The 14,777-nt window shown below is 30.3% G+C and overlaps 4 protein-coding genes across 4 annotated transcripts in view; 2 read left to right on the forward strand and 2 right to left on the reverse strand.

Moving 5' to 3' along the window:
- The window catches only part of LOC130899559 (moesin/ezrin/radixin homolog 1), a 31,605-nt gene extending 28,029 nt beyond the window's left edge, over window positions 1–3,576 (reverse strand). The window contains exons 1-2 of the mRNA XM_057809578.1: window positions 3,361–3,576; window positions 2,824–2,862 (exon numbers count right to left, since the gene is read on the reverse strand). Coding sequence (XP_057665561.1) covers window positions 2,824–2,835 — 12 coding nt within the window. The 5' untranslated portion in view covers window positions 2,836–2,862; window positions 3,361–3,576. The remainder of the gene's footprint in view (window positions 1–2,823; window positions 2,863–3,360) is intronic.
- A 2,849-nt stretch (window positions 3,577–6,425) lies between these two features.
- On the reverse strand, window positions 6,426–8,983 carry LOC130899304 (zinc finger protein 16-like). The gene is made up of 5 exons (XM_057809149.1): window positions 8,497–8,983; window positions 7,798–8,317; window positions 7,476–7,742; window positions 6,875–7,013; window positions 6,426–6,816 (listed from the first exon to the last, which is right to left on the reverse strand). Exons 1-5 carry the CDS (start codon window positions 8,674–8,676, stop codon window positions 6,522–6,524), a joined length of 1,401 nt encoding a protein of 466 aa, XP_057665132.1. The 5' UTR covers window positions 8,677–8,983; the 3' UTR covers window positions 6,426–6,521.
- A 229-nt stretch (window positions 8,984–9,212) lies between these two features.
- On the forward strand, window positions 9,213–12,359 carry LOC130899233 (U3 small nucleolar ribonucleoprotein protein MPP10). Its single transcript, XM_057809002.1, has 6 exons — window positions 9,213–9,595; window positions 10,073–10,989; window positions 11,046–11,258; window positions 11,647–11,901; window positions 11,963–12,117; window positions 12,169–12,359. Exons 1-6 carry the CDS (start codon window positions 9,528–9,530, stop codon window positions 12,310–12,312), a joined length of 1,752 nt encoding a protein of 583 aa, XP_057664985.1. The 5' UTR covers window positions 9,213–9,527; the 3' UTR covers window positions 12,313–12,359.
- A 1,165-nt stretch (window positions 12,360–13,524) lies between these two features.
- LOC130899401 (cleavage and polyadenylation specificity factor subunit 4) lies at window positions 13,525–14,583 on the forward strand. The gene is made up of 2 exons (XM_057809319.1): window positions 13,525–13,721; window positions 13,782–14,583. Exons 1-2 carry the CDS (start codon window positions 13,619–13,621, stop codon window positions 14,534–14,536), a joined length of 858 nt encoding a protein of 285 aa, XP_057665302.1. The 5' UTR covers window positions 13,525–13,618; the 3' UTR covers window positions 14,537–14,583.
- Window positions 14,584–14,777: the final 194 nt, after the last annotated feature.

Consider the following 14,777-nt stretch of genomic DNA (forward strand, 5'->3'; position numbering starts at 1 on the left):
AAGAATTAAATCGAAAAAATAATTGCTTAAATTCGTTTTTTCAACAAATCAGACTTTTTTCAATGGAAACGGAAAAATCAATGAATATGCATTCGAAAGAAAACAAATTAAATAAATATCGGTGGATAGACATATATTATTAATAATAATTATCGTCATAGTTAGTTTTTTATTCTAATTAAAAGTATGTAGCACGAGCCGCTACTGAGGATGACCACTACCTGTTATAGCATCAATAAATATATTTATGGTAAAATAATCAAATTTGTGTTAGAAATAGTGACTAACACACTTGTCAACAATGCTAGAGACTCAGAAATTAATGTCATAATAAAAAGTTCGTTATAGTCCATTCGAATACTCCTATTATTCAGCTTAGACATCTTGCATCTCATAAATCTGCAAGTTTTTGAATACATAACGGAATTAAATCCAGTATTTAATACACGCATTCATTAAAAACATCGGCATGTATTTCTAAATGTGTCTTTCTGGCATAACGATACGATTTATTAAGATTAACCTCATTTTTGTTGCTTTTACTGAGAAAAAATTGTTTTTGTTCATTTTATGCCCAAGTAGTAGATTTTCAAATATTTATTTCAAAAGCTGTCTTTTGTTTTTAAAATTATTTTTCAAAATTATATCCATCTTGTTGTTATGAAAAAATCATTACCTAAGTTTATACAATGTTTGCGTAAATGATTATTTATATCGTACACAAGTTTTTTCGTGATTCAAATAGTTTAAAAATGAACGTTATAGGCGCTAAGTTCGGCTCTGGCCATTACAAAAACCCGATTTATGATATTTCCACCAAAACAATATTTCAGCACATTTTGTCTTGTATATGAGAATGTACTTGACATATGGCATCACTGTATCGTAATATCCATCGTGATTTTATTGACAAAAATTCGATCAAGGAAACGATTGACAGTAAATTGGAGGCGATAGTTTTTTTTAATTTCAAATAAAAAAATGGTAAGATATGCATTTTAAGTAAAAAAAAACATCGACTAATTTCATCCTCCTTATAACAGAAATGTCATATTTTAAATACGCTCTAAAAAGTTTGTTACTTGGAACCCGAACATTTAAAAATGGCGACGTAACGTCACTACTAATACGACGTATTCTGGCAGCATTTACATTGTTGCCAGGTATTCTTTTTATCAGGAACTATAAAGAAATTCAATTATTTTAAAAATATTTACTTTTGAAAAAATGATATATGTTTTTTATATTTGCCATAATTTTGGAGTTGTATCTGAATTAACCGAGTTAAAATAATAGATCTGACAACAATGTAAATACCATAATAGAAAATCTTCGCGAACGAAAGGAGCTAGTGTGAGAGTGCGACGAATTTAGTTGTATTTTAATAAGTAAACTGAGAGTCGTAAAGTTTTTCACCGATAAACCTTATTGTAATAAACTGATGACCTCATAGTCGCTGATAATCAATCATTTAAACATGATATTGTAATCTTCATCCTTTTTGATGATATCAAATCCAGTATTGTTAAAAATTGAGATAAAAGTCTTATTTTTAAATAGTCAATTGTGAAAAAATATGTTGTTTTGAAAACTATCATTAATGTCTCATATTCAGTAGAAATTATATTAAATCGATAAGATATTAAATTCTCGAAAAAAAACACAATAAAAAGAGTTTAATTTCAAAGCTCAACTAAGCCATGATAAACAATATTATTTTTTATTTAATAAACGTACAGAGTTGGACTATCCAGAAAATCAGGTTCCTTCTTGAACTTGGCAACTTTAATTCAATTTTTTTTTAATTTTAATTAAACTGACCAAATATTTATATAAGCTAAGCAATTATCAGCGAATGTTTCTCGATCAGGAATTTTTTATTGTCGTGAATGAGATGCTAAAGTTTTTCACTGACCTTGAAAATTTTAATCAAAAAAATTTTTTTTGTAGCGCCCATGAATTAATAAGACTTTTTATGACCAATTTCTGACCTTTCAGATGGTATAATTGGTCAATCGAATTTCCACACTAACAATCAACTTGATCCTACCCTGTATTTTACACTTTTTGTAAATCTTCGAGTTTTACATAAATGAATATACACTTAATAATATTTAATACATTGAACTATAAATGTCTTGTTTTATCACAAGTGCGCATGTGCAAATAATGTTTACGCCGCAATCCGCTAGACAGCGATAGTAGCAAAGATGGCGACTGATGAACAGAAAGTTTACATTCAGCAGCTGTTACTAAAGACATTTGGGAAGAGTTCGGCTATAAACTTGTGCCAGGTGACAAATGATGCTCATGTTCAACATTAATAAACCTTTAAATAAAACTGTTGGAGTTGCTATTTCATTTATTGTAACAAGTATTATAAATCGATATTAACTTATAAATACCCTATATACCCATAAATATTTCAAGACATTTTCCTCAGATATCCTTTTCTCACAAAGCCAAAGTTATATTTAGGTACACGCGACTACCTAATAATAGAAAGTGTGGAATCATCGTATTTTAACAGTATTTATCTCACAATTTTAAACGATAATAAATTTTAGGATCATATTGAACGTTAAACATAATTCAACACAATAAAACTCTTAATATTTATTATATTATATTGGAATTAATTCTTGAAGGTTACTTTATACTTTACTAGACCTGGGACAACTATTTCGTTCCACCCCGTACACTCTCACCTAGATAAACACGGCAACAGGTGTCTATGAAACGTGTCTATACAATTTTTTATTGGAGGTATGAAGATGTTAAGCTTTTATTACTAAAAATAATTGGAATTTGATTGGTACTTACTTGTTTTGGCATTTTGGATGATTTTTTTCACACAGTGATCTGTAAAATAAATAAAATGAACGTTGAAATTTACGAACATGCACAAATATACTGTTATAATACGATAAACTATGTGAAGATTTTACTTCATTTAAAAATTCGTTAGTAGATTAATGGATAAATACGGAAAAATTCATAGCACTACAATTATTCGTATGAAAAAATACTTTGAAATTAGAAACTTTGAATACCTATTCATTAATTCTCTATACTACCCACTTTAATATCTATACTGAAAATACCTAATCAAATTATCCATACCTGTCAATAGAAAACCTGTTTTTGAAAAGTAAATAAAAAGGTGAAATCTCATTTAGGTTTATAGTGAGTAATAAGGTTACGAAGTTTCGGTAATTTATGTATATTTAATATGTTGCAATCTTAAACGACAGGTAGAATTCCGTTGTACCTAATTTTAATAGCCGGTTTATGACATTATGGCGTTAAGGCTGTAGTGAATTCTTCTACGTAAACTTGAAATGATGTGTTTATACTTACCGGAAATTAATTAGCTGAAGGGTTTTCGACTTTTTATCCACCACATGAAGTTTCACACGCGATATTATTCGGGCACACACCCTTTACACACACGACACGAGACAACTTTATCGTGACAAATTGTCAAGAATCAGCTAAATGATGGAAATTGTTCGTGAATCAACCGCTAGGAAGTTTGACATGTGACGTACAACATGATGCCATCTGTATTTAACTAGATAAAACGAAAGAGAAATTATTTTAATTTTCCTAAATATCTCTCCTTCGGCCAATCTTAGAGGTCACGATAAAAATATAAAATTTTAAAAAATGTAAATCGAAAATAGAATAGCCGTATATTTCAATAACATAAACTTTCTTCCATGAACGCAGGCATGATGAAATCTTTAGGGATTCTATGTTACGATGAATAAATTCCTTTACTGTTTATTTAGGTATAGATTTATAGATAAATCGTGTAATTACTCTCATATTATTATTATTGCACCGGAGAAGAACACAAATGCAGACGATATATTCGATTCTAATAATTATTTTATTTGGTTTAAAATTGAAAAAGATGAAAACAGCGTTGTCAAATCTCATAGTAATTATAATATTTTCGGACTGAAACAAAATATAATAGTAGTAATATAGTAAATGTACAGTATAGTAAATTTAAAATTTGAATTATAGATATTACTCTTCTTTATATATAAAACTTTGCTATTAGCGATAATGTAATTGAAGAATTTATAATTATTTTGTTTCAAATGCTTGTTTTTACTCGTGGCAACAATGGTTAGTGATTGTGCTGTTGTTTTTCGATATCAATGAAAACAGCACTATACTCATGAGCGTAACAATATTATTTTATTAGAAAGAAATAAAAATGTATATGAATATTAAAAAAGTATTGGATATGAATACGATCCTCTTACTATTTACAGTTTGTAAAAGTGAGAATAACACAAATTGAATTAAGGCTTGTTCTGTCTACCACGTCAATATGGCCGATGTTTCAAATCACCTAACTCGAAATGACCTATTAGATATTCAATTTTTGTTCTGTTCTTGTCACTACAAATGTCAAAATTAATTAAATTCTAATGATATATATCATATTATTATAATAAACCACTATAAGTTGGGTAATTAAATTTGACGGTTGCTATATTTAGTAGAAGTGTAGATGACAGCATGTAGCTTTGGGTTTTACAATAAGTTGGTAAAAATGGAATGACATGTTTAACATCGTTGCCACGTTATAATATCTTTCTATTTATCGGTATAAAACGATTTTGTTGCACATTAGATTACATTCAATTCTACAATTGGGAAAATATTGAAATTTGAAAATTGTAAGTATTTTGAAATTGCTTGCTTTTCACAGTAAACCGATAACCAATACCAACATGTTTCACAGGTTCCAATTGTCACGACTAATGTTATAATTAATCTATATCTAACGATTTATATCCAATCGCAATAAATTTTCGTATGGTTGCCGATAACCACGCTTTTCTTATTCTACATGTGGCAACATCTCTCTGTCACATGTCAGTTTTTGAATAGTAAAGATAAAACTTATGAGTGATAAATCATTTGAATGTTGTAAATAAATTTAAATTACTATAAACTAGTAAAAAATCATTATAAATAATAATTTTAATTTGATTACCATCTAACCTCTACTCTACTTTTTTTTAATATAGGAAAAATAAGTAGCACAGGAAAGAGGAAGACAAGGGAAAACAATACAACAAAAAATTGGAAGGGTGGAAAATATGAATAAAAGGAGAATAAAAACTAGAATTTCAATATTATGATGCTCGGATGTACATAAAGGGTTCGATAGAAGAAGATAAATCGATTTTGGGCATGTTTTAATGTCTTGTAAACATTCTAGCAGATCAAGTTGTTGCCTGCTTTTCTTACAGTCTGATGAAAATATTTGTTAAAAGGTTTGATAACATTTCATACTAATTCTAATTAATGACTTAATCACGGGATGATAACTTACCGTAACAAAGCTTTAGAGGCATTATTAAGCCTGCCTCTCTTTTACCATATAGTGAAAAAATAATCTATTGGCCCTTACAGGGTAATACAAACAAAAAATTGAATTCAGGAAATCTGAGAATCGATAAAACTAGAAAGCAGTGATAAACCAATTGACCAAAAACACAGCAAGATGAACTTGAGATCTAATTCGAAGTACTAATCAATAACCTCAAATTATGGGTCATTAAAATGTTTTGTAAGCTTGAAATGTTCAAAACTTTTGGATCAAAATGAGACCACTAGGAAAATCACTCACCATTTTTCAGGTAGAGTCAAGCTACCTTGAAGATCTAGAAAGCTATTAAGTACACGTCTAAGCTAGCTAACTCTAAAAACAGTAGCTAATAGAACAAAGTAACCATAATGTTGTTAACAGGGTATGTTAGGCAATGAGGAAACAGAGAACCTTGCTAAAAAATTAAGAATCAAATGGAGTCTTACTGGAGTAACACTCCAGGCCTAAGACAATTCAGAAGATTCATAACTATATTAGCTAAGAAGTCTGAAGAACTTCTGGTGGTGACCAGAAATGACATGAAACTGGTGATCAGTCACTGCCCCGTTAAATACTACCTTGATAGGATTCGGTAAAGAAACCAGGGAAATAGTCCATTTCATCAAAAGGCTAAAGTACTTCGAAGGAGCACTACTTGGGACACAAAAACCCCAAGAAAATTGCCTCCTTTGGAAGGAGTCTACGTATTTTGGAAGCAGAACAAGATGTAGTATCTTGTACAAAATATCTTCTAGATATAGTTGTAGAGTGGCTGAAAAGCGTTAGTGACATCCTCCAAATAATCTACAACCTCTATTCCATTTTTTTTTAAATAAATCTATTTTAAGCAAGTTTCAATGTTGAATGCAAACATTCTAGCAGGTCACATTGTTGCCATATTTTCTTGTACATCACTAAAATTTTCTTTCTATAAGAGGAGGTTCGATCAAAATCCATACTAATTTTACTTTAGATTACTGACATGATATAAAAGCGGTTCAATTAGGATGTGAAATAATAAAAAGCATTTCAGTTGTCATTTAATTTTAATAAATAAAAAAAAAACGATACGTCCGTTCTGGACAATCAAAATATCATTTTATATAATTTTTTCATTCCCAATCTAATCACCGTGACCGGTTTGAACGAAATGTCTTTTCAATGAACTTTTATCCGTGAAAGCCTTGTCGCAACCTGGACACTTGAACGTTTTACCAGTATGAGTGATCAGATGCCTGCTGAGTCCGGAAGCGTGACAAAACACTTTCGGACAAAGCGAACAATAATGTAATTCCAAATCGTCCGGGTTTGTAGCTATATGGGTCCTCATGTGGATACGTAAAGGTTCTTTCTGTGCGAAACCTTTATTGCAATGAGGACAAGTGTATGGTTTTTGACCGGTGTGGGTCATCAAGTGCCTGAAAAAAATAGATTAGTAAATAATCGATCAATACTATTGAATTTAACAAAAAATACCTATAGAGAATTTCCTTTTGTGCGAAGCTCTTTTGACATGCTTCGCATTGGAATGGTCTTTCACCGGTGTGGCTTCGTTCATGACGAACTAGTGCAGATCTAGACGGAAACCATTTTTCACAAATACCACAACTAAATCCTGTAAATAATCAAATCAAAAGGATATTTATTATACACTAAAAATTTCAACCTATCAATTTATTTTCACAAGAAAAGGAGGATAGGATCTTTGTTTCCCACTTAATGTCCTTTGGAGAAGCCAATTGGTCACTATTGGATTTTATTTCATTTCGGCTATACAAAGTCAGAGAATTTTGTTCTTTTCAACTTTTCGCTTTGACCAAGAATTGAAGCTCCTCAGGGTCACAGATGTTTTGGATCAGGTACATGACCTCTAAATACATACATGCTAGCCTTTGTCGAATGCCTAGACTATATCAAAAAATAGTCTTCCAATGATTAATGATCCAAACCACAACCACAAACCTCTCTTTTTCTCTCTTATACTAATAATAAATTTTGAAAATATCAATAAATTTGTGTCATATTGATTATTTTACTAAAACTACAATTATATTTAATGGATCTTCAATTTACTAACCTTTCTGTTGCATATGAACTGAGGCGTGTCTCTTCAATTGTATCCTTCTTGAGAAGGATTTAGGGCAGTTGGGACATTGGAAAATGCGAGCTTCTCCATCAGAATTCACTTCTTGTTCAAAGGAACTTGGTCGAACAGTATCGGCTACTTCCTCAGTCAGTAGTTCCATTACAATAACTGAACCGTCTTCAGTTGTAACTTCTACTTGGGTGGATTTACCTTCAGATTGATTGAGCTTCATTTGTACTGGACCTCCCAAATTTAATCCTGTATCAATAAAGTGGTTTGTTCAAATTTAAATGAAATTTTCAACTTTATTTACCTGCTTGATTGGCTAGAGTTGCTTTTACAGCATCTGTAATAACATCTATGTTAGTTTCTTCTAAATAGTTCTCTCCGTTTTCCTCAAGTTGATATATATTATCTTGAATTTCCTCTGTATAAGTATCGTTTTCATTTTTCAATAATAAATTCGTGTTCAAAGTACAGTTTTCTTTATCCAAATCGTCAGTTTCCTTAGGGAGAGTTATGTTTTCTGGATCCTGTTCAGGTTCTTGTTCCTGTTGGATGTAAGCTACTTTAGTAACCCCTACTAAATCTTGTTCGGTACTAGGTTCTTCTTCGGTTTGTTCAGGAACTTCGTCCTGATTCATTTCAACGTCATTTTCTTCCGTCTGCATATTGCAGTCTTCTTTCTCATATTCATCTTCAGGTAGATCTCTCAGGTGAAGTCTTAACTTTAAATCTGAGTTTTCGCATTTCTTGCGAAAATTATAAGATTTCTCCAACTGATATTTACAGGGACGACAAATTTTGTCTGGTAAGCCATCTCCTTCGAAAACCTATTTTTATGAAAAAAATCCTTTGCTAATCTAATATGCAAGTTTTAATGTGAAAATTATTTATAACATCTTAATAATAAAATTAAATATACAATAGGTAGTTGTAGCCACAACTTTTTTTATTAATTAATTTAATACTTAGGTTAGATTTTTAAATCTATATTATTTAAAAAACTTACCACAAGGGCCACACAAGCCATAATTTTAAGTGTGAGAGGTACGGCATCTTCGTTGGTATAGATTGGCATCAATTCATCTTCCTTATTCATACATAGTCTGCAGATTTCATTCAAATCTATGATAACTTCTTCACTGTCCGGTCCTAGAGCGCCCGTTTTCTTCCGACTATATGTTTTCATTTTTGATAATTCCAGATTGATAAACTAGGTAACTATTTATTGCAAGCAGCTCGGTTACTGTTTTACCTTGTCTACGTGTGTGTAACAGCAAATGGCGTTGCAGTCTGTCAAATTTTCTGATAGATTCCTTTGTTATTTTTTTCAAGTTTACTCTTGTTTTATTTTAATTGTTCATCTATCTTTTATTCCTTAATTGAAAATACTTATATAGAAATAATTAATGTAATGAAATTTTAATTTACTTAAAAATATATATTAAACGTATTTGAAGTTTTTTATATATAATTTATAAATATTACTCTTTACTAACAGATGGCAGAAGGTACAGAACATTGATAGAATACATAAAACCATAGAACACAATTAATTTTATTTCTATGAAAAAAAATCTCTAAAACTTTCGTTTTATATTTAATATTATTTTTACTTCTATTTTCTACTAAATATTTTTGAGAATCTTAATTTTTATAATAACAAATATAAAGCTAATAATATTTAACATTGGTAAAAGTGTCAACGATTGTGGCAACAAATTTAGTCTGTGGTTTGTCAAAGCATCCGTATAAAAGTTATCTATGTGTCAAAGTCAATGCATCTGACATTACTTGTAAAACACGTGCTTGTATTGAAAAAGTTTGTTGACTATCTTTAAATTACCCGGTCCACGAATGTAATTATGAATTGATTCTAATTTAGTTCATTATATTTTCAAAATAAATGTACAGAGCTTTACTGAAAACTATTTAACTTTTAATAAATAGTGGTATACATCAATATGTTTAAATGAAATTGATGAACCTGTGGAATTAAAACAAAGTGATTATTCTCCGAACAAAATATAATTTAACGAAATGAATGAATTGGAGATATTTTTTAAAGATTTTCAACAGCTAACAAAAAAACCAGAACAGTTTTTGAGGTAAGTTCTTTAATAAATAATGATATAGAATGTTTTAATTAGTTGTGTTCATTTCTATAGTAAAGGACTAATTTATTTTACTTTTCTATATGTATTTGAACTAGTATACGGAAAAATTTGGAATATATTTGATTGATAATATTTGAAATGAAAGGACTATAGAATGATTCATAAAGTAGTTTTGTACATTACAAGTGCGAATCATGTTTCTGAACCAATTCATCTCTTTAATTTTCAATATTTTGCTTTTTCTTTGCTTGGACTTATAAGTATCATATTAAGATTTCATCAAAATGAGAAATTTGATTATTTCACTCACTATTTATGAATAATTTGTTTATGAAAGTTGTAAATTGGCACAATTTTATAATATCAATTAATTTTGGGACTCTATGGGCTCTCTACAAGAGAATAATTATTTTGACGATTTTTCAAATATATTTTTTGGGTTTTTACGAAGCCATTTTAATATTACAGTGCTGATGAGAATCTTCCTGAATCAATAAAGACAAATTTAAAAGATTTTTATGATTTTCTAAAAAAACAAGAAAAAAAATTGGCAAATTCAAAAGGATTGCCAAAATTACATATTAAAAATTTTGATACTGAACAAATTTGGCAAGAGATTGAACTACAAAATAATAGTGTCCTTACAAAATCTGTACACAGTATTCCCAAATTATTAATAAATAAAGAAAAATTAGTATTTTCGAATTTGGAAAGTTTAAATGAAGAGGAAGAAAGTGAAGATGATAAAAATGAGGAAGAAAAGGATAATCACTCTGATATATCAATAACAAATGAACTATTAGATAAACAAGATTGTGACGATACTGATAGCCATTCAGAAAATGAATTGAATTCTTCAACTAAAGAAAATTTCACTTCTAAGAAAGAATCTGTAGTAGATGACGATTTTTTCAAGTTGGACGAAATGGAAAACTTTTTGAAAACTGAAGAAAAGAAGGAGCAGCATACAGAAAAGAACTCTAAGAAACAAGAAGAAGATTCGGAATCCGACGAAGAAGAAGATAGTATAGATCTATTTGAGGATGAATCAGATGAAGAAAACGACAAGAGTCGTACAGCAAAATTCAAAGATTTTTTCAGAGCTAACAATCCTGAAGGAGAGAAAAAAACAAAAAGAAATAAATTTTTTGAACAGATGGACATTGAAGAACAAAACTACCCTGACGAAGAAATACCAAATCATCCAGAGCAAAAATCTACATTGGAATTGAGACAAGAAAGACTTGAGAAGAAAATTGGAGAACTAGAAGAGAATGCTATTAGTGACAAACCGTGGACGTTGAAAGGAGAAATTTTAGCAGAGAATAGACCACAAAATTCGTTATTAGAAGAAATTTTAGAATTCGATATGACATCTAGACCAGGTACGTCTATTCAAATTTTAATAAATCATGTTTCATAATCATTGATTCTGTTTTAGCTCCAGTTATAACAGAAACCACTACCATGCAACTGGATTCTATAATAAAGCAACGAATCAAAGATAAAGCTTTTGATAGTGTTATCAGGAAGGAAAAACCCCTTCTAACTCCATTAGAATACAAAAAGAAACTCACTTTGGACCAAGAAAAAAGCAAACATTCATTAGCTCAGATCTATGAGAAGGAATATCTTGAACAACAAGCTGCCTTAGGTAAGTTATGTATAGAAAACCTCGAATTAGATTGGTTGTGGTTCATTCGATTCGAGACCCCATTTATTTCCCACAATTTGGAAATTAAAGGATCATCCTCATCCTGATGTTTTTCATCTTCCTTCCTTCTCCCCATTTCTAGAGTCTTGTGCCAACAGTTCAATCACACTCGGTTTCAAGGGGTGGTCATGACCCCCTTCCAAATTTCAGGAAATATTTTAGGGAATGTGTCTACAGAATCCTGGAAGCTGCTACTGGACTTTCGTTGCTTGTTAATATGAACCATAGGATAAAAAAATTGTTTAAATAAAGGAAAAATTATAGAAATGATATAATAATGTCATTTATTTTATACCTGGTAAGTACATAATATATAATTTATTTTAAGATCCTACTAATGCTGATAAAGATAAAGAAGAACCAGAGTTACATAAAGAAATAAAAACTATGATGCGAGATTTATTTAATAAACTAGATGCTCTTTCAAACTTCCATTTCACCCCGAAACCTGCTATACCCGAAATGAAAATAATTAATAATTTACCAGCGATTACTATAGAAGAAGTAGCTCCAGTTACTTCGACCGAAGCATCTCTTCTAGCTCCAGAAGAGATTAGAAATAAACCGAAAGGAGATATTCTTGGTAAGAATTTGTTTTTATTATGAAATTCTATATATATTTTTTTGGAACGGTTGTGTTTTAGGTGATAGCGAAAAGACTAAAACAGATAAAAAGAGGGAAAGAAGGAAAAAGAAGCTGAAGCAAAAGAAACACCATGCTCTTATTAGTAAAAATATGTTATCTAATGGCAAGAAGAAAGACGATAATGCAGTTCTTAAACATAGAAATACGAAAATGGTGAGGAAAACATTTCATATTTAATAATAAATTTATAACTTTTTGTTGTAGATGGAACAGAAGAATAGTAAAAAGATAAGTTCTAAACAATTCTTTACACAGCTGCAGGAAGAGGCTAAGAGTCACATCAACAAAAAAGTTCAAACTACCACAAAAGAAAAAAATAAATTAAACGCTAGAAAAATTAAATTATAATATTCAATATTATTGTTTATTTATTAAATAAATAATATTTCAATAGTTACTATTACATTTTATTGTAAACTCTACGAGGGCTGACCAAAAAGTAACAGACCTTTTGACCAGATGTCTACTAATGCTAGATTATAACTGGTACTCTTAAGAGAAACGCACTAATTCAGACTCCTGCCAATATTGCTGGCACATACTCTGCTCGCAAGCATATTCTGATGATGTTTATTAATTAATCATTCTATTCGTTTTTTTTGGCATTTTGTTTTGCTCCAATTAAAAAAAAAGGAATAAGAAGAGCCACACAAAAAAGAAATTCGAAGTATTAAGGAAAAGCAAAACAGCGATGTATTAAGCACTCCTATTTAATTCATTCTTCTTGATTGAAAAAAAAACGAATTATGTAGTCACCGAACAGGTTCCCATAACAAGATGTTGACGGTATATATCCCAAATTGATTTTCCTAAACCACCTTCTTAAAAGAAAACAAATAAAAACTACATTTTGTACTAGCAACACATTTTTTATAAAATTGTCTTGAAATTTTAATAATTGTAATAATAAATATTCTAAAAAAACCAATACAAAAGTTTAGAATCGAAACGATTCATCAATCCACAAATCTTTTAGATTGAAAATTTTAAATCAACCTTCGTATTTAGAGACTAGATATATTCTTTCACTCCGTTTCCAATATTTTACTTACCATACAGATTTAAGATTCAAATAATATTTTTGCATAAATTCAGGTCTCTTTTTGATATCGTTTTCTACTATTTATCATTTTTGTTTTAGTATTTTGTTCCAACCCGCTAATTTGGACCGTACTTGGAACAGTTATTGGATGCGTTTTTTGTAGGTTCGTTCCAACCATTGAATTGACTTAAATTTACGTACGGTGACGGTTCCAATCGGAGCTTACCGTTATATGAACGATTCTCTTTTGCGTTCCAACCGACTTAAGTTTCGTTTGAGAATCGTTTTCGGTCTTTTCGATACTTGGTTAATAGCAAGTACTGTTACTTTAGCCGGATATTGCGCAGAAAATGTTTATAAACGCTTCCAATAACTGATATTGATTGACTCGTATATTGAAACGAACTTTTCAATTTAATGATTGGAACGAACCTATGAACTATTATAGAATGTATGTTATGTAACCCCAAATGCAAAAATGTAAATTATGTTGCTTACCTTGTTAATGTACAAAATGACAACAATGACATATTGTCATTGCTGACATTATTGACAATATCCTTAAGTTCTAAATAATTATTGTTGACTATATAAAATAGGACCATATATAAAATGGAGTGTCTAATAGCAAATGTTGATCATATTAAATTTGATATAGAAGTAGCATTAGAAGAACAGTATGGAGCTCTCCCATTACCATTTAACGGCATGGACAGTAAGTAATAATTGTTTTTTAAATATTAATCATTTATTTTACGAAATTTCTTCCTTTTAGAATCTACAGCGGCGGTTTGCTTGTTTTTCACTGCACCTAATGGCTGCTCTAAAGGTCCTCAATGTCCCTTTAGACACGTTAGAGGTGACAGGACAATTGTTTGTAAACATTGGTTAAGAGGACTGTGTAAAAAAGGAGACCAGTGCGAATTCTTACACGAATATGATATGACAAAGATGCCAGAGTGTTATTTTTATTCGAGATTCAATGCATGTCATAATAAAGAATGCCCCTTCCTACACATTGATCCCGAAAGTAAAATAAAAGATTGTCCTTGGTACGACCGTGGTTTCTGTAGACATGGTCCACATTGTAGACATAGACATGTGAGGAGAGTATTGTGTACTAATTATTTAGCCGGATTTTGCCCAGATGGACCTAAATGTAAATATATGCATCCAAGATTTGAGCTTCCAGCACCTCCAGACCAACTGAAAGAACAAAAGAAAACACCTGTTATTATTTGTCATTTTTGTGGGGAACATGGTCACAAAGCTATTCACTGTAACAAAATGGTCGATCCTACTAAAGTACAATTTATTCAAACTGATGATAAAGACAAAGGACCTGAAGTTAATCCAGAAATTGCTGCTCAAAATTCATATTTACAGAAGATGCTACCGAAAAGACTGGAAGATGTTACTTGTTACAAATGTGGTACTAAAGGACATTATGCTAATAGATGTCCGAAGGGACATTTAGCTTTTTTGTCACAGTCCAAAACTGGAAATAATCAAGAAAATTGTGATTTATAAGTGAAGTTTTATTTAGGAATAATTATTTTAATAAATATTTAGCAGAATTTTCAGTCACATTAATTTTCCTCCAAAGTAAGTGGACTCCTTCAAAAGGTAGCTCCTTTTCTTGTTATTTTGTGTATCTAAGCTTGCAGTTTTGCCATACCCATTGTCTTAAGGTGGTATTTGATTAACAAGTGTTAAGATTTTTAAATCTTTATTGTCATAGTTATTACTAAGGAAGGATTGAAATGATCAA

Source organism: Diorhabda carinulata, chromosome 11 (assembly GCF_026250575.1).
Source record: "Diorhabda carinulata isolate Delta chromosome 11, icDioCari1.1, whole genome shotgun sequence".
NCBI lineage: Eukaryota > Metazoa > Arthropoda > Insecta > Coleoptera > Chrysomelidae > Diorhabda > Diorhabda carinulata.